Source organism: Colius striatus, chromosome 11, assembly GCF_028858725.1.
Source record: "Colius striatus isolate bColStr4 chromosome 11, bColStr4.1.hap1, whole genome shotgun sequence".
Lineage (NCBI taxonomy): Eukaryota > Metazoa > Chordata > Aves > Coliiformes > Coliidae > Colius > Colius striatus.
This window is the reverse complement of record NC_084769.1, coordinates 7,884,695-7,905,695: the sequence shown is the minus strand read 5'-3', so window position 1 is coordinate 7,905,695 and position 21,001 is coordinate 7,884,695. Positions and strand designations below refer to the sequence as shown.

Below are 21,001 nucleotides of genomic sequence, written 5' to 3'. Positions count from 1 at the left end.
AGCTGACAGTCTTTCCTTACATGAAATATTGTTACTTTGCATAACTTTATGGCTTTTAAGCAGCTTTGAGAACTACTAAGATTCAGGGACTTCCACCTCCACAAAACTGTCCATGTTCAAGCTGCTGTTAGTAACTTAACATTTTTTTCTTCTTTCATTGGAAAATTTATTTCCTAAGGAGAAAAAGTGCAACTATTCAATCCATTTGAATCCAGCAGACACAGCAAACAGCCTTCTAATTCAGGGATTTATCCTTAATTCCGTCCTACGTTTGTAATTATTTGTTGCAATTCTTTACAGGTAGTGATCAGACTAAAATTCTGTAACATTTCCATCATAGAACTGAAGACTAATCTCACCCAGATCTCGATGGTGATGAATCTTTAACAAAATAAAGCAGACCTTTAGCATGGCTCTTGCCACACTGGCTGCTCTTCACAGGACTTGACTCGTTCCAGTCAAAGGGATTGTTCTTCCATGTAAGCATCAGTCAGCCCCTAGACTGCAGATTTGGACTCCCAGCTACTTGTTTTGCAATATTTTGTTAAAACTAAAAATAGATATTACAGTCACACCTACACCCCCAGTGATAAGCTCTGCTATGTACTACCTGTAAAGAAGTTGAGGTAAGCTACACCAGTGTGACAACAGTTTTCTTCATTTCAATTGACTGCTATAAAATAGCCACTGCAAGATGCTTCCCTTCTTAATTATCCTCCTGCAAATGGAATGTAGTGACACAGTACCAACAAGGGTTCATAACAAAGCTATTGGTAATTACTCCTCTCAAGTCAACCTGCTCTCATATTCAGCAAAGGCTGTGCAACAGAATTAAGGACTCAGGAAAAAAATTGTCATGCATACAAATACAACCTGCAAAAATGTGTTAACTTTCATTTAAAGGATCACAGAGGCAGCTTGTTTGGGCAGTAGAGAGGGAAAGGGGTCTGATGTACCCGGGGGTATGAGTGTTGCATCCCAGAACCTATTATACCATCACACTTCAATTTCATTAACATAGTCCCTGAAATATATTAACACAGTGTCCAAGAAAACAAGTTTGTCAGCATCAGTCTAATTACTTCCCAGCTTTGTTACCATTTACAATACACCTAATATGATGAAGCAGGAACACAAAAAGTTCCACTTAAATATAAGAAAAAACTATTTCACTGTGAGGTGAGGGAGCCCTGGCACAGGCTGCCCAGAGGGGTTGTGGAGGCTCCTTCCTTGGAGGTCTTCAAGACCCACCTGGACATGTTCCTATGCAACCTGATCTAGGTGAACCTGCTTCTGTAGGGGGGTTGGACTAGTTGATCTCTAAAGGTCCCTTCCAACCCCTATCACTCTATGATTCTAATATGCAATATGCAAAACCTTCTTGCCAATTACTACACTATTATCCCACCTTTTTTACTCATTGATGTATTTTAGATTACTTGATCTTTTCTGATTATATGGGTTATCTGGTTTTGTGTGACTTTTACCAGTGTAAAGAACCTCACAGAACCATAGAACAGCCTAAGGTTGAAAGGACCTCAAAAAATCACCTGGTCCAAGCTTTAATGGGAAACAGCCTAGATGAGATTACTCAGCAATCCTGTCCAATTGCATCTTATAAACCTCCTGCAGTGGAGACTCTAGCACATCCCTGGGGAGGTTGTTCTGTTGATCAATTGTTCCCCCTGTGAAAAGAAAATCTTTCTTTTACCACTTACCTTATTCATTGAAAATGCTGCTTACCCTAGTAATGGAAAATATTTTAAATGATTTCATCACAGAAGTAAACATGACAAAGAGAAACGGGAGAAAAAGACATTACAAACCATTAGTCTTTATATTAATATCCTTCAGGTAGGAACTACATTCTCACACTTGTAAACCTGCCATCAAAACAAGCTTCTGTTCCTCATCCATTTCCCTGGAAGCTACAATACCATAGGTAATAGATAATACTAATTCCTACATACAATTCTCCTACCTTCCAAGGGCTGGTTTAATCTAGTTTATTTTATATCCGTATTTTCTTGGTTGCTAAGAATCTTACCATGACATATTTAAGATAAAAGAGTTTTCCACCATGGGTATAGTGGAACAGTTTATCCAGAGAGGTTGCAAAGTCTCCCTCCTTGAAAGTTTTCAAGACTTGAGTGGATAAAGTTCTGAGAAAGCTATTCTAATCTCACAGCTGACTGCTTTGAGCAAGAGCCTGAGCTAGGGACCTCCTGAGCCCAAATCATCCTATGATCCTATGAATTTTTATTCACAAAATCTTTATCTCTGCAGGCCCTGTCAAGATCTTTCAGCACTAATGGCTCCTAACAGTCCTCAGGAAAGGAAACGTTAATATCTCTACAGGCCATTTTCACCACTGGAGTGAAGAGGCAGTGCTAAAACTATTATTTTGCAAAGAACTGCAGCTTAGCATTAAAATGAACTGCAGGCCAATAAGTGCAATATGAGCTGTAAGCTCAGGAGCAATGTGAGCTTTTCCAGTAAAGCTGAGCAAATCAGCTCTATGATAGATACAGGACTTAATCTCTGAATAAACCCACTAATGAAACTTCAGGAGTTTAAGTTAGAAAAAAATTCAATTATATCATTAATTAATTTATTAAAATGTATAAATGTGCTAAATCCCATTTTCCTATGACTGGAAAGGATTTTGGTATTAGTGGGTGACAGAGTGACTGTCATGTATGGAATTATTCAGGGGAAGCCTGATGGCACAACATGCAAGGCCGTTGCCCAAGAGACTTTTGCTATGTCAGGAGTTGGGAAGATATGTTTAAGCACACAGTATTCATTCATTCATTTTCTAATCCTGTATTTCTCTCTACATTTTGTTCAATTATCTTCTGAGTCTAGGTGCATGACAAGAACCCTTTTGTATCTCTTTGCTTTGTTGGTACTCCTGTTTTCATTCCCTCTTACATAACCAAATATAAAGTACATTCTATGAATGCTCCTTCATTAGCAACTTGGAGCTTGCAATAATCTGCACCACATTTCTTCCAGATGAGAGGCAGTCAGCCTGCTTAAACAAAGCTAGGCCTACTTTCATGTAATATTTGTATTATAGTCTCATTACAGTAGCCAAGTATAAAATCCCAGTCACAGCCAGAACAAGATTTTCAAGCACAGGTAGAACTGAATGCTGATACTCAAAAGGGTGAGAACTCAGGAAGAAAAAGCTCAATTTTTGGTCACCAACAAATGATTTTCTGGTGACAAACCAGTAGGCCGATGAGGAAGAAGGTGGAAGAGAACTCAGAACTAAGTCAGTGGACAAAGAATATGGAAAGAGAAAGTCAGAGGGTGTTTTGGAGTGATGGTGCTGGAAGTGTTGGGTTTGATTCAGTCGTTTGGGACAAGAGACATCTGGGAATGTTGCAGATGTGGGCTTCTCTCTGCTTTCTTTTCCCTTGATTTCCACTGCAATCCATGTTCTGAGACCCACAGCTTCTCTTTTCCTCACAGCTACCTTCTTTTCCAAAACATCCTCTGTTTCCCATCTACACATCCTAATATGCTGTCACACAAGTGAGGAATAAGATATGAGCAAGGACCATCCCCACCACCAAGGAAGAGTATGTAAAGAGGCCGAAGCAGCTGTGCTAGGAATGCACATTTTTCAATTAGAGTGACATCTAGAACTGTGAAGTCTGCAAAAACTGCCTCATAAACCCCTTAAAGGGCTTATACTAAAAAGAACAATTACTAGCCACTGAGGCATATTACTGTAACACAGGTAAAAGATGCAATACTAGCCTCAGTCCTGAGATTCCTGCTTCTTTGTCATGCTCTACTGCTAATCTTAAGCTTCTTTCTATCCAATTAGTTATATTGCTTGTTTATGTTTGCAGTGTAGACCATCTATTATCAGATATAGTTACTGAGAAAGGCTTACACACCAAACTCTGCAGAATCACTGTCATTCAAGGTATTTACACCTGCCTGTTGCTGAGTGAAGAGGGAATAGAGTCACTTTAAGATGCACTTTGAAAGGAGTGAAAGTGAGCTCGCTGTTCATCACACATGTTCCATAATCCAGCTCCAACTGCCAGAATCCAGATCAGCATCGTTACAGCTACTGCTTTTACTCATCATAAAAAAAATCCAAAACCAAACAGAAAACTCACAGTTTACAAAGTAAAGAGAAGTCAAGCAATAGTCTAAATTATCATTGAAAGCCGATTTCTCAACTATTATATTAAAAAATATACTGTGTCATCACACGGTCCAACCTCTTCTTCAAGAAGAGGGAAGGGATAATCTGTTTGTATTTGAGACTCAGATTAGCAATGCTAGGGATCCATTTCATGTAAAAAATGTTATAGGCCCTCTAAAATGTTTATTATCCTCAGGAGTTGCACTAAGTCATTGCAGAACAGGATATTTACTACCTTTAAAATCATGCAGCTGAATTCAGGCAACAGTTCCATAAATAATCTGATTCTCCAGGTATTAAACATCTGCCAGTAAAAGCTAACAGACATTTCTACAACTCTTATGACCTATTTTCTAGTTCCCGGTCTGCACAGAATGTACAATTGCATTTATGGTACACCTGCCTCACAATCACCCTCTCTCCGCTTGTGAAGAGCTGGACACTGCTCCGAGCAGGTGATGAAAGATTTTGTCACTCCCCCGAAGTTGGAAATTAAAGCCTTTTGAGAACATATGTAATATTCATTTTTATGGTGATTTTCAAATTCCAGTACAGAACAACACTATATCCCTGATTATATATATATACCACTATGTGTAAATACTAGGCAACATACACAAATGCTGCCTAATCAACTACCAGTGAAGTAAAAGGAAAGGCATTCATAAATTAAATAGATTTTGGATCTATCTCCATTAAGATCACTGCCAAGTCTACAGATGCCACACTTTTAGAAACAGATTTTAGAATGTATAAATATATACATTTGCTCTTTCATATTTAATATAAATCCTATGTGTGAGCATTTTGTGTGTGTGCATGCATAAATGTATGTATACATGCATTTCTGCCTGGATAAGAGCAAAGTTTATGATTGCTTCACTTTTGCCTGAAGACGGGATAATGGATTTCTGGAGGTATGATGCAGTTTAATAAGTCAACCTAAGGAACCTCAAAAACTTGTATCTAGCACTGTGCCTGGATGCAGCATTTTGGCTTCATATTTCAGGAGAATGGTTTAGAACTTTTCAGTGTGGTGAAAAAGAAACTACATTCAGCCTCTTACAAAGCAAATATCCAAGTCTAGGTGAAGATTTGCTTTGCCAACTCTGCACTGTGCTGCACTGGGTAGGAGAGACAGGCATGTGTTACATGAGGACCAACTCATGGTTGCTGAGAACTAAAGAGGAGCGGCAGAGGTAGGTTCTTAGCTATTTGCAGTTTGTAGGCCACCTCCATGCATTTGACTTCTTTTTCCAGATCACTTAGCTATCCTGTTCACTCATCACAAAAGAGTTTTTCCTCCAGCCACAGAGGTTTGCCCTGAACTGTGGGTAGGTGAGGATTTTACCATCTGTGCTTCCAGCCTCTTTCGTATGTATGGCATAGATAAAATTATCCACATTTTTTTCAGTGTGACTGATATGTTGGGTCTGCATTAAGAGGATTATTTTCATTCAACACTACCTAAATAGATGGTGCTCATTTAGTCGGGCGAACCAGCGCAGCAAAGCCCAACGGCACATCAAAATTTAAACACAGTACTAACAGTGGAAAATTAGGGGTTTTAAATTCTGTGAACCAAGAGAGAATATACCCTGCAACTATCAGATCAGCACGCTCTCTTATTTGAATCAGAAGGAAAGAAAGAAGAGCCAGAGCTAACCTGGCATTTTGTCAGTCATTTCCTCCCATAAAAGGTGTTTTCTAATTATTTTATGCTTTGGGTACAAGAGTAGGATATGTGACTATCCCCACATTGCATGTCTATATGTAATAGATGTATGTTAATTAATGTGTATTCACTGTAACTTCTGTAAGGCTCTCCGTGACCAAACCCTGGTGTAAATATTCTCAAGTGGTGTCATCTGAATGACAGCAAGAGAGAAAAAAGGGGTACAATTACTTTGGAAGGAGAGGCTCACTCCATCTTAAGGTCTCACCTGTCATCACGTTTTCGCAGTAATAAAGAAGTCTTTATATAAACTCACCAGGCACTAACTCCCCACATTTGCCCTGCAGCCATGTGGATGTGCCTGCCTCCTTTACCAGCAGATACAGCCCTGCAGGAGGCAGTGATGGTGATGGCTCCTTACAAAATCTGCAGTGGTAATAAAGTCATAAAGGAAAATTCCAGTGATCAACCTCAAAGTGAAATCACTGGCAGGATAAAAGCCTCTGGAGTGCCCTAGATTAGACCATAAATAACTGGACAAGAGATTATAGAGCAGAAGTAAGATTTGCAATCCAAAGAGACAATGTAGTGCAAAGCAGTAAGGTATCATTCTGCGAAGCCACACAGCATTTCCCCTAGCAACTGAAGAAGGATATCATATACACACCTGATTTCTCATCTCTTACAAAAACAAAGAGCAGCAGAACAAAGTGTCAAAGGAATATTTATCCATAAGATATCCACACTGACAAAGGAAACACCGCAGCCAAGGACATTTCCTTCATGTATATTCAATCCAGAGTGGGTGTCTACTTACCATACACCAAGTTGTACAGATTATTTTATTATTGCTGTTTACTTAAGTCTAAGCTCCAGAAAGAATGTTTCTGTGACTTGACTAGGCTTCTCCAAAGGTCACATACCTAAAGAAGATGTAAAGTTCTAAAAGAAAAAGTGTTCAAAGCTGTATCCTTCTGCTTGCTAAAGATTTGTGGCAATATTTGTAATACTAATATTCCTACTTGCTATACTGCCTAAGCTAAGAGTAAATATCCAGGAGCCTATCAAGCAGCAGGTGGAGGTATGACAGATACCTGCACCCATGTCTGTCACACCATAGACTCCATCTAATTCTTGTTATTTTAATATTGCTGCCAGTATTTTGGATGACAGTTTCACCAAAAAAAGGGAAAAGAAACCTAAACAAACATAAATGCATTATGTATGATGTCATAGTGCCACAAGTTGGTTAGAAATTATTTGCTTATGATGCAATTTAATTTTCTTATTACAGCAATAAAGGAAAGAATAGCTGGAATCTGACATATGCAATAAAAAAAAAACAAAACTAAAAACCTAAAAAGCCACCAAAACAGTGTAATAAATGTGAGCTTTCTGCTCTTGGCATAATCCAGAATGCTCATTATGAGTAAGGTTTCCTATTTACTCTGGCACTGGGTTAAGAAAGATGTTGACAGACTAGTTCTTGGGAAACAGAGAATTTCACTTGGTGCTATCAACTAAATAATATATAATAAACACCAGCTGCAACTGTCAAGAATCACTATGTTAAATATGCTTTACAGAGTTAGTTTTTGCAACACTGAACATACAAGCTCAAACAAAACCCAGTAGCCAAAAAATTCTAAGAGCCATGGATCCTACAGGCATGAGCAGATAATCAGTCCTGTGCTACATTGTACAGAAATGTAAGATTGTAGCTCTGTACTGCAACAATAGGGATGTTTCTTTGTAGCCTAAGAAGTAGCATTTACACCATTTGACCTGAGGAGGCTCTATTAACTTAGCATGAGCGAGGTCCCATCTTCCTGAGCAGAGGGAATTAAACAAGAAATGTTTCCTTTGCTGACAGTTTTGAGATCTTTCCAATCAACTCTACATAAAAAGATCCATATTTTACATCTTTTTCACAAGGCTGTGGGCCTGAAGTTTGTTACTCTGTTTCCTCCATCTTTCCTTTTTTAGTGGCATTTCTCCCTTTCTCCTCACACACAGTTCCAGCACTCCAATCCAAGTCCTTTTTTCCTGAATTTAACAGATCAAGGAGGTGCCCTTTGGCTGTAGAGCTAGTTACTAGTTCAACCTCTCAGGAGACATTTTTCCAAGTCCCTAATGCTTCAGCCTTCTATTAAGAAATTACTTCTGCTGCCATTTACTGGGTTTGTTTATGCACACGAAAAAACACTGTTACCACACTAATTTCAATAAATTTCTCCCTCCAACAGAAATTAGATTTGCTTCAGCAGCCCAACAGGCTATTAGGTTGGTAAAGATTTACTAAAGGGCAGAATATTCAAGAATATTTGTACACTGGTTATGGAGAGCAGGAAGGAGAGTGATCATTCCACGCTCAAACCACAAAACAGGAGACTGGATTCAGATCTTTAACTTGCCAACCTGCTCTCATCAACCGTGCTTTCAGCAGCGGGTTGGACTGATAATCCCAGCTGCTCTATGGCACAGCACTGCACAAAACTCTTACCATGAAGTTATAAGATGTACCTGGCCCAAAAGTGCACAGGTAGTGGGTCTACTATATTTTACAGTCTCTGGTTTCTCAGCTACATCAGAGTATGTTCCTTCCTCTTAATTTTCTTTTATGAAGAAAACCAAGGAATTGCAAGGATTTTATTTTGGTCATAAATGTTCATCTTTTGTTGAGATTCACAATAATTTCTCAAGTTATTTCAGCATTCTTCTTCTTTCTTGGATTTCTTGATCAGTGCTTTGTTAATAAGTTGTTCAGCACCTCTAAGTTTCCTGCATGTTACTTGCAACCCAGAAGATCACACTAAGTAAATCAGTCATGAACTAAGTACCCTGACTCTCTTCCCAGATTATCTGTAGTCTTTCCCAGTCCTTGTATTGCCTTGAAGACCTACAATTCTTTCAACCACTCTTCTAAAATACATGAAAATGTAGTAGCCTGTTTTTACCCAATTTTACTTGGCTGCCAAAACAGAAAGATGAAGTGCGAAACTATTCAAAACTAACCAGTAACAAACACATCAAATATTCATCCCACTCCTACATACTCCTTCATTAATGAGCCAGCAAGACAGAATCAAGCACTGTCTCATGTGGCTTACAATCTTACAGTGGTTTATACCTGATATGGGTGAATATTCATTGTATTTTCAAAGCCACTTGGTAAAAACATTGGAAAATGCATAATCAGATAAATATTTTCACAATGATATAATAAAGACCAATCCAAGACTTGAAAAGCTCACCAGCTTTAGCTTCTCAGATCCATCAATATCACAGGGTTTTCAGAATGGACTAATCACAGTGGTAAGTTAAAATATCTTTTGCAGTTATTAGATGTGAACCACCATGGAAATCAACAAAGATGTACGTTCTATAACTTTGGTCATATGTACACTGAAAAAGTACCTTGTCATCTTGCTTCAGAAAACAAGAGAAGCCAAACGATGTAGCAGAAATTAAACCCATTAAACTAAGTTAAACTCGGAAGGACAAATTTTCATGACCATTTCAGCAGCACAATTCCCCTGAAGTCAAATGGAAATGCATTGGTTCAGCTTTGCAGAACTTGGCACAGCAAGCAGTTTTTTACTGTTCGTTCTGAGCACCAGCCCACAAAATGTTGCCTTTCTAACTTCCATATGGCTGCATCTTAAGCAAGATTAAGCAGTTCTTTTACATGTTAGCTTTTGACTCTAAGCACTTCATTCGTAGCACATCATGAGTTAGGCTGTATTCTCTGTGTCTTTTTCTGGGGGTTTGTGTTTCATCCTGTCTTTATGTTCTCTCTCAACAACATCCAAAAGTTAGGATTGGATCTAATGCTACCTTTTACAACAGGGTATATTCAACATATTTTGGACCAATCTCTTGCTGTTAAGTTTACAAAATAGGAAGTTTTATCAATTTGCAACATATAATTAATTGGCAATTCCATTTGGCTTTTGTCAAGAAGCTCAGATTAGGATACACAGGCAAATGTAGTATTTAAGTCAATCAAAGGCAGATCTATAAATATAGGCATAAACTGAAGTCCCTTTGGCATGCCTTACTTGGGCAAACGGTAGTAACTCTTTTACAGAAACACAAAGTTTTGCACAGGCTCCTGCACTAAGGTGAAGTATGGCTAGGCACGCAGAAAGAGAAATAACACACAGCATGACCTAAGCACCAAACTATCCAGGAGTCTGAGAGCAGGCTTCCCCACTGAGGCATCAGCACATGGAGAACAATGACTCTGAAAGATGTAGTTATAGGTATATATGACACAGAGATTATCTACAAGGTAAGCAGGCAGCCAGAAGGAGTTGTGTAACATTTTCCTCACATAGAGGAAAGATAATTACATGCAGTCTTTCAAGCAAGAGATTGATTAAACACAACAGGAAATTAGAAATGTGCCTCCCTGAAAAATCTGAAGCAGTGAAAATTGCCTTGAGAGACACAACCGTCTCTTCATTTATCAGTACTATGATTATTCTTCTATCAATTCTAGAAATGGAGGGACAACTAGACTGCCTACCCAGTGATTCATATTCCCAGCATATGGTAAGATTCTTTCACTCAGTATTGATCTCACCGTGTAACCTTAGCTGTCTTCAACTAGGGGGCATGGCAAGTAATTCATTGACTTAATTTAGCCTTATGTAAAGCAGGGAAATTATATGAAAGCAAATTAAAAATGAGCATAAAAAGCAGCAAAAATATGTTTTCTACTTTGCTTGTTCACTTTACTGGCTTAGCCATAGGGATATGTTGGTTCTTCTTTTGTACTGGGATTTCTTTTCTCTATAAAGTACTTTACAAGGTTCACTTGAAAAAGCTCAACAGAAGGAGATTTCAAAAATATGTTAATTGAATGTTGACAGGAATCTCTGTGGACGCCCACAAAAGCAAGATACTCGGGAAATATCTGTTCAGATCTCCAAATTTGTGCAGGAAAACTAATTTTAATCACATATTTCTGGATTTATTTTTATGAATCAATGCCACATCAATCTTCTATGGCCTTTTATTCCAAATTGTTATGTATGGAGCCCTGCCAGAAAGGAATTCATAGCCCTAGCAAGCTGTTGCATGAGCCTGAGTTAATGCATGTAAAAAATACTGCTTAATGGTTCCTTAGTTTTTAGGAAAGGACTACGAAGATAAGTTATAGTCACCCAAAAGGCCAAATTTTGAGCCAATCTCTACCTGATCTTCTCAGCTAACACACACATCGCCAATAGAAACGATGAACAATGATGCAGAATATAATTTCCACCATGATCAATGCTGCACTGTAGTATTAAAGACTTTAATTACTTATTCTTTTTCCATAGGATCTATATAACAAGCATTAAATATGCTCACTTTACAAGCACATACTTTTTTCCATAAAGACAGGCAAGTATTGATATACTCCTACTTACCAAACCACTAACACTTCTGTAATAAAAAGGGTGTGTCCACCTCTCTCTTTGTTCAGCAGTTATAAACTGTGTCATCCTACTATCATATCACCAATAGAGGCTCCATCTTATCAAATGTTCTGTAATCTGAACTTCTACCAATATCACTAGCAGTTGAAGTGAGGTACATTCACAGACAAGGGCTTCATATTCCAATCTTCATAAGGGAAGCACAAATATAATAGAAGTATCAATTTTAAAAACATACTCTAGGAAGAATAAAGGGGCAACAGGCAAAAAAGAAGATTTATAAATCCACTACAGATTGCAAATACAGTTCATTGATACACGTGATGATTGCAACGTCCTAACAATTACTATCTTGGCTAAAAACAAACTGGAAATCTCAGTCACAGGGAAGTTTGCCTAAGGAAAAGCTGCACTTTTGGGACTAACCAGTAAGCTGGCAAAAGGAAAGAATACTTGCTGACATGACAAAATGTTTTTTGTCAAAGCTCTGGAATCTGTAGCATCACAGCTTGAACAACAAAAGCTCTGTGGGCCTCTACCAAAGCCAAAAGTAATTAAGTGTACTTACATGTACTCCCTGTGTGCAGAATGCACAGCAGCTGCGTTGCTGTAACGCCACAAAACTATCGCCGACGACAAAACATCCAGGGTAGCATCAAACTGAAAGAGATACAGAGTCAATTGTTTTCTGGGCCATTAAATGTGCCCTGTACTAACAGTAATGCTTTTATTATCCTTCTGTGCAGGCACAAAGCAGCTTCAAATCAATCATTTTAATGAAAGGAGGATTTACATTTATTAAATCGATCCTCACATTTTGGCCATGTATTATTGCATAATAACACACTTCAGAGTTCAGGAAGTCAATCAAGGGATTAAAAACTTTGTATTTGTAATCTATCTCCTGCAGAGAAGTTAAGAAAAAAAACCCCATCATCACAATCTGCCACTGTGGCACCACAAGAGTTAAAATACTAATATGATTCTTATAGGAAGACTCTAAAAAGAGTATTTGATAATGGCTGTCAAACATTCTTTTTTTCCTGCAAAGTCACTAATTTTCTGCTGTAGAAGGTTTTGCTTCAAACCAAACAAATACTAACTTTCTTTCAAAATCCCAGTTTCATACTGTTCTGTGCTATCAGCAAAACTGCCATGTTTCTCTTTCCAGTTAAAAAAGACATAATGTCAGGTAACACCAGAAAACAGGCTTGTTCCACTGTAAGAACTTTCATCCTTAAGTCCAACTTTGTATGGAGTCAATTTAACTTTCAAATTTGAAAGCAAAAGAGAAATTACTTGAAGTGAGTCATTTTGCTTGTCATTAGCAATTTTTTGCTCTGCCGCTAATCAGGAAAGACGTGAACTATTAGAGAGGAAAGCTGTCATCTCAAAGTCAATGGGAGCTGATGGAACTCCAGAATTTAGCTCATGTACAACAGCAGAACAGATTAAGATGAGGGATTTTGTAGAAGAAAACCATTTCTGGTGGATAATAGCTATTAATGATGAGATATAAGTATCGATGTTAAGTCCAATATAAGACTTAGTAGCCGGAAAGTGAAAAAGTATAATGAAAGTATCTTTACTGTCCTTTCCATGGTATGACTTCAACAATCCATCATTGGCTTTTCACACCTTGCCATGAACTCAGAGTAAGAAAAAAATCCAGTATTTCATCTCAGAAAAAGTTCATTAAAATATGACAGGGAACATTTAAATTGTATCCGTACTTACAGCAAATCCAAATGATGATGCACTGTATCTCATTACGGAGACAGCTAAAGGAAAGAAAATACTATTTAGAATCATTTTAAATCCTTTTTGTATCCTTTCATCTTTTCTTGTACAAGAACTACAAAACTAGTTTCACCCAGCTCCCACTCGCACAACCTGACCGACACTTAAAAAAGGCCTTCAGGAAAGGCCTTGTGCTGCAGGAAGCAGTTAGGTCACTCAAGAGATGCTTTTCCTTCTTGCAAAACTGTAATGAGGCAGAAGTCATCACAGCATTCAGAAATAGTCTGTTTATGAAACATGCTGCATTTCAGTTAACAGCTTTGAGTAAAAAAAATCCCACAATTCCAAGCTCTCTGATACATGTCTCAAAGTGCTCCTTGCTCCACCTAGGCATAAAAGTTCACCTGAACTAGCTGACAGAAAACAATGCAGTTCCACCCAGACTTCCTGACCATCATCTTTTGACAAAAAAACTAAAGGTATTTCACACAGCTCCAAGAAATGCTCCAAATTCCATCAGATCAGATCAATGGAAAAAGCACTAGTAGGAAAAATTCTTTCCCGCTCTGGTTTTGACTGCATAGGGCCTCTAAAAACAGATTTTAACAATGGCCTAATGTCTCCATGCGTCCCAATTCCAGTACTTCACAGTTCCCAGTTCTAGGAGGTATTGTGCTACTTTCAGCAGCCCAGAGGAACAACAGGGAAGGAGCAGGGAGCAATGGAAGAGCCTGTCACCTGGAGATGTAACTGCATCAAACTGCAACTCTCACAGGCCAATAGCAGCACTATGGCTGCATCATGCTCACCAGCACCAAGCAGTAATTGCTCTCTTGCTGTGTTTTGTAGGCTGTCAAGTGGTAACAGGACTAACTGAACCTGTGCTCCTGGAATCAAGGACAAGAAGGGTTTCTTCAAATACACTGTAGACAAAACTAACACTAGGGGCAATGTAGGCCCACTGTTGAATGAGGCAGGTGCCCTGATGACTGATGGATACAGAGAAGGCAGAGTTACTGAATGCTGTCTTTGCCTCTGTCTATACTGCTGGAGACAGTTCTCAGGAGCCCCAGACTCCAGAGTAAGTCAGGTTAAAGGAGTAGTTTGTTTGGTTGATGAGGACTGGATAAAGGATCAGCTGAGCAGTCTGGATGTGCACCAACCCATGAGCCCTGATGGGACGCACCTGTGGGTGCTGAGGGAGCTGACTCTAAATGATCTTTCAAGGTTCCTTCCAACCCTTAAGATTCTGTGATTCTATGAATGAAAGGCACAGCACTCTCATTCCAAAGGAGGGCTTAGAATAAAGCATAAAAGGATTAATTTCACTACTGTTTTATGAACAGGTATCAGCTAGCTTACTAAGAAAAACCTTTTTTTGGTAAAAACACTTGAACTGGAAAAAAAAAACCCAGACTCATCAGCAATTGCGTCAATCTTAGGCTGACAGATACAATATCTGATTTTCAGTATTCCAGTATTCATTAGAACAGCTTGGCAGAACAGAGCTGCTATGGTTTGACTGTTCTTTTCAGTAACAGCAAGCTGCAGCTCTGTGTCACTTATCTGGATAAACAAATTAAAACCATGGGAAAAATAACTCTTTTCTTACTGATCTAAGACCTAGCTGTGGCCACGAGAAAAATCATCAAGTTCATTTCCAGAATCCCATTTTCTAAAAGCTGAAAAGTACTGAAACATTTAGTATAAAGTTGCATCACCATCTCAAACCATCATTTCCCACATTTCATCACCTAGGTGAAAAAAAAAAGAAGCTTTATTTCTTGGTCAGACTTGCCAGGCAACAGCTACACTTGACAAGCTGACACTAGCTTGCAGTGATCCAGCTGCAAATTTGAACACTTCACTGCATAATTACACATTATTGATTGACTAGATGATCTCTAAAGGTCCCTTTCAATCCCTACCATTCTGTGTGAATTTGCACAGTATCACTCCTTAGAGGCACACAGTTTCAAAAACTGCAGAAGATGCATCAAAAAAAAATGGCCATTCACAGGTACACAGCAGCTTGCAATGTTCCTGTCGTCACTGCTTTCATATGATACAGCTCAAATCCACACTTTTACTCCTATTTCTAGTCTGCCTCCATAGTGGAATTAGCTCCTCGGTTTTTACTAAGTTAACAGCTTTTTTCCCACCTTAATCCAGACTTAAAACAAAGTAACTGTGTGATTGTCTCAAAAATTAATACCTAGTTTCTACAGGTGATGAAGTGCATACAGGTAGCTACACCTTAAGAAGAATGTTTTAGGGGACACAATTGGTGTATTTAAAGCTCAAGATCTTTAGAATGAGAACTGTCTTTATTTTTATGTGTTCTGTCACAGAGAATATCCACAGCACTAACAGAATCACAGAATCTTAAGGGTTGGAAGGGACCTCAAAAAATCTCCCCTGCCAGAGCAGGACCACCTAGAGTAGGTCACACAGGAACTCGTCCAGGTGGGTTTTAAATGTCTCCAAAGAGACTCCACAACCCATCTGGGCAGCCTGTTCCAGTGCTCCCTCACAGTGAAGAAGTTTTTCCTTGTGTTTCTTTGGAACTTCTTCTATTCCAGCTCGTACCTATTGCCCCTTGTCCTGTCATTGGATGTCACTGAGAACAGCCTAGCTCCATCCTCATGACATCCATCCTTTATGTATTTGTAAGCATTAATGAGGTCACCCCTCAGTCTCCTCTTCCCCAAGCCAAAGAGCCCCAGCTCCCTCAGCCTTTCATCACAAGGGAGATGCTCCACTCCATCATCATTGTGGCTCTGCATTGAACTCTCTCCAGCAGCTCACTGTCCTTCTCAGAGGCCCAAAACTGGACACAATACTCCAGATGCAGTCTCATGAGGGCATAGTAGAGGGGGAGGGCCTCTCTCAACCTGCTGCCCACAGCCCTTCTAATACACCCCAGGAGGCCATTGGCCTTCTTGGCCATGAAGGCACCTGTTTGGCCTCAGCTACCTAAAACAGTAATGACAAACAAGTACTAACCAACAGTGCCACAAGTCTGCTTAAACCTTTTTGCTATCTAGTAAACGCAACTTAAAGAAAGACCTTGCAAGGAATGGTACCACACAATACTAATTTGCAGTAGTAAGTTGTCATAAGAAAAGTAGTAATGACCATTTAAGCACTGGAAAGATATATTTTTATGTTATTTATTTGCATAATGGTTTTCCAACGAGGAAAACGACCCATTAGTCTTTCTTTCAGAGTGAAATATCATTAAAGTGCTTTCAGCCCTGACTTAAGCATGTTAATACTTCTAGCTGACAAGTACAGACATAAAGCTAGTCACCTCAGCTTAAGTGGGTTATTTGTCCATGAGTCTGGGTTCTATGGCAGAGAAAGCAACTGTAGTATCAGCTGATGGGGTATCAGCCAATATAGGTTTTTAATTTTAGGGAAATCCTTCTTCACATCCAAGATCATGAGACCCCTGGGCAAAGGAACAACCAGTGGTCCTTATGCCTCCAGTATCACTCTCATGCTGACACACAAAGAGCACTGCAGAAATGAATCACAGAGCTTTTGCTGAACTCTCACCTCCCTTCCTCTCAATACACATTTCCAGTTATTTCCAGTGATTCCCAATCTCCATATTGAATCAGTACAATGGTGGGAAAGAAGCAATGAGGAAAGAATAGAGAAGACAGCTTAAAAATCCCATGGAGCCCCTGTATACGTTTAGTAGCTACACAGCCAAGACAGTGGGAGCCTGCTTTTAGCTATTTTATTGGCTAAATTGGACAGCGTTTTATTACTTCTGCAATAAAACAGATAATCCTAATGCATTTTCCTGACATTTGTAAACGGAACTTGCAAGCAGTCAGAAACTAAAAATAGAGCCAGCACAGTAAGCCACAAATCTACCGCTGCCTCCACCGGAACAGCAATTTGTGAAGTCTGCCAACCTACAGGTCAATTTTTGCTGTAATTTCTTCATTTCTTCCACAAAGTGTTTCCAAATAAAGAAAAGACCCCGTTTCCCACATATCTTACCCTCAGCTAAGGTTTTTATCTGTTTTTATTTTTTCTGCCTCAGAAAACTTGTAGCACTACAAAATCATTCTAATTTAACTCTTCAGCCATCTAATCTCCCTTCAGCCTCTGCCAGGTTTAATCCATCTAAAACATTTTCCTTCTTGGAGAGCCAGGTCCCAGCAGTGACCCTGAGCCCCTCATTTCCTTGCTGCATTGGGAGAGCATCCTCATACCTTTTAGAACAAACGTAGGAGGCAAGAAATAGGACAGGAAATTAACTCTGCCTCTTCTCTCAAACAGAAGACTTTGAGATGAGTCTAGCTACAAATGAGAGATGGTACATACAAACAGACCCTCCATCTGTCACAAAAATCACCTCTTTACTCAGCGAAGAGACACCTACTGCAATGGTCCAATCTTTAGGTGCTGCAAACTTCCATAACTGCTTTTACTTCAGTGGACTACAATCATGTGTATTAATAGAAGATTTTCTTCATTTTTTACTACAGAAACAGTAGCAATCTCAGAGCTTTGTGCAAAAGTTTTCCTTGGAGTTTAATCCAAATAATTCTTTTCAGTTTGCTGACACGTAAGCAAAAATAATAATTACTATTACCATTTCTGACTTAAGGATTTTCTATCCTGTATCATTCATTTTTTAATGTTTCCATTTCAGAATGTTTTTAACAACCTATTTTTAGTGATTCTTGCAAAGAATTAAACATCCATTCTCCCTTAATTCTCATTGTTTACATGTTTTAGAATTATGTTTGTCTTTTGGCTGCATCAATGCCTAATGGTAAAAGATCAGGAGACTTCCTTGTCAGAGGTTAAATATTCACAGTATTGGCTTCATGTAGGCAGCATGGATGTGATTTTCCCAGGCTGATTATTCATTATACCAAGGTCTTCACCAATATTAGCAATCTCAAAGAGCAACACAACAGTCCAGTCCTAAAGCTTACTTAATTTCCTGATTCACTTCTGTTTAATTTGCTTTCATCTTCTCATTTACCACTGAAAGAGCACCCCTGTCTCAACTAACAGACTGGGTAACCAAGGATGACTGCACAATTCTGAACTATCCTACTGCAAAAACCAAGGTATAACTTATCAAATGATGAAAACAAAAATTCACATGGAAAAAAACAGTGAATCAGCTTTCTCTACAACACAAGGGAGACAGTCCTCAAGAACATACTAGTGACATCAAAAAAGACCAAGCAAACATTGAACCATAGAGACATATACACACCCTGAAAGTAAATCTGTTCCTGATTGGAGACAAAAAAAAATGCTTGGGCTCCCTTTCAACAGCTCCTGAAATATCTTGTGTGTAACAACAAGTTTTTACTATCACCCTTCAGTGAGTGTAATGCTAAAAAATGGTCACCTAAATATACCAAAGTAGTCAATTTTGTACGTCACTCTTCTCAGCATAGCTAGAGATGAACACAAGAAACCATTTGTTTAGGGGAAGCTTTGGGTAAAACCAGAAAAAGCAGGTAGCTCCAATAAAGCAGAGTCAACAAGCAATTTCCAGGGCTGCTCAAAAGTCCGTGTAGGGGTAACACTGCAGTGTGTGGAAGCCCTGTGCCAAGCAGCACACTGCAATGCCAGTGTTCTGGGAGAAGGCAGGACCCCTCCTGTTTAGCATCCCACTGCTTCACACACTCTCTCGTGCTTCCCTTCTCAGCTGCCAACCTTCTGTTTCCAAACAAGAGCATCTCTAAAAAAGAATGCACATAAACCAGAGAAAAGGAGGAGTGGTATTTTTGTTTGGGCTTTCCAGGGGGCAGGATCTAAAAAAGGACCTATATGTTACAGCTCCAGTTGAGCTTAGCTGGGATACTAAATGCATGCATTTACATTTAAGAACAACAATAACAACACTTGAAAGTCTCTAAGAAACATACCAGTTTTCCTTCCAGGTGCATATTTTAATCTGTTATATTTCAAATGGGGTCACTCGAAGCACCCAAAATAACTCAGTGCAATGACATTAAAGCACATTGTTTTTTAACAAAACTATGTATTATTGATGCTCCAGCTCCAAATACAACATCTGAAATGGTCTAGAATGTTGCAACTGCCCATAACTGCACATTTACCAGGGAAGCTTTTGCAGCTTTACCTACAATCCACAGCCTTTGTAACGTTGAGACTAAAACTAGCTTCCAAAACAAAAGCCACAACCAAACACAAAAGTGATTTCAGACACATTAAACAGCAGTTTCTAAAGCCCCGTGGCCAAGATTTGTAACTCACTGTATCCAAATGAAGGTTATCTAGATTTAATGAGCTACGAGACTCTCTAAAGGCAAAATTTCTCCCATCTTTTGTGTTTTACTGCCTGGAGGCAAAGCTAGCAGAGAAGTACTCAGGTTCTACACAGTATAAAGAATTTATTTTTGAGAGTTTGTCCAGTTGCTTTAATGCAGGTTTTACCCAAGTTAACAGAATAAACCAGAAGTGAAGGTTTGTAAATGTTTATCTGACTTAAATGGGTTTCTGGAAGCTTCACAGAGATCCATCAAACTCATATTTTACATATGTATCCCTAAACCTGTAAAAGCTTGGACATATGCTAGAAGTTTTTACCAGTCCTTCGGATTGTTAATAAAAGAGCTGAAATACTGTTACCATTCTGTGATTCTGGTAAGTTCCTGCCATGTGGTCACATTAGAAAGATGGAGAGATCCTTTCAAATGGCTAATTAAAGAATGGTATCGTGCACAAGTGACAGCTCAGATTTATTAACATCAAATTTACATGCAAGGATTCAGGCTAACTGCAGTACAAACAACAATAAATACATGGATATTATTGGTTGTGCTGTTTATTAGCATCTCTATAAAAAAACCCCACTGTTAATTAGCTTTTATTTGAAACATAAGCACATATAAGAGAATATAATGAGTGAGAACTGTATCCCACCCACCCTGGACATGGTCTCCATTACAGTAAGAAGACAAGTGGTTTAATTTTTAAAAGATGCCTAACTTTAAAATTTGCCAAATTTAGACCAAATGAAATATATCAGAAAAGTCAAAAGGCCAAAACTCCAGATTCAGAGGTTTTGGGTTGGGTGTTTTTTTCCCTATTTTTATGCTACTGTTTCAAACTTGACTTGATTGTGAGTTGTATTTTCAACAGTTGTGGTATTTCAGGCATCAAGACCATTAAAACAAATGATCAATGCTGCTGTTAGAAAACAACCCAAGCAAATAAATTTTGAAAGTACTTTTAAGAAACATAAAGTACTTCCACATTTGAGGATATGGGAAAATCACACAGGGAAAATCATTTTCTCATATGGAAGCATCTAGCAATTCTGCAAAGAGCAGACACCATGAATATCTTCTCTATTTCAATAAACTATTTAGTATTATCACCTTACTTTTATGACATTTCACATTCTCAAAGCACTGCCTTAACTAGTAGAAACACAAACTTCAACTATGGAAAATGGTAACTCAATTAGCAATGATCCACATGATCTTTATGGCATTCCCAAAGCTTAACAGTTGTAAGAGATTCTATTTTTACCCTAGAGATATCTTGACAGACTTCTTAAAATCAAAGCAGACTTCCTGGTACACAGAAATACAGCAGTAGCAAGTGCTGGAAAAACATTCATCTTGAAAACAATCATTCTTTAAATTGCATTAGTATAATGTAATTATAGTTGTTGAAAATTATGTGACTCGTGCACCCCCATCAAGTTCATTTTTGTCCTGCTTAAATCTCTAGAACACAAATGCAGTGAGATTCATAAATGCAAAGGTGACTATTTTAAGCATCCTGCATTTTAGTGACATTTGAAAGGTTCTAAATTTGAACACAGAAAACTGGGTCCATATGAAATTGCCAGCTGGACACAGGGTAGTGAAGACATCCAAAGTAATGATGAATTAGAGCTCTTAAAAGCTACATTCAACCTCAAGTACTGACACTATTTTGTAAAAAAACCCAACATTTCTAATG

At 38.6% G+C, this 21,001-nt stretch overlaps 1 protein-coding gene across 1 annotated transcript in view; it reads right to left on the bottom strand.

Annotated features, from left to right (window-relative positions):
* The window catches only part of TMEM163 (transmembrane protein 163), a 93,953-nt gene that overhangs the window by 22,756 nt on the left and 50,196 nt on the right, over nucleotides 1-21,001 (bottom strand). The window contains exons 3-4 of the mRNA XM_062004777.1: nucleotides 13,013-13,056; nucleotides 11,844-11,935 (exon numbers count right to left, since the gene is read on the bottom strand). Coding sequence (XP_061860761.1) covers nucleotides 11,844-11,935; nucleotides 13,013-13,056 — 136 coding nt within the window. The remainder of the gene's footprint in view (nucleotides 1-11,843; nucleotides 11,936-13,012; nucleotides 13,057-21,001) is intronic.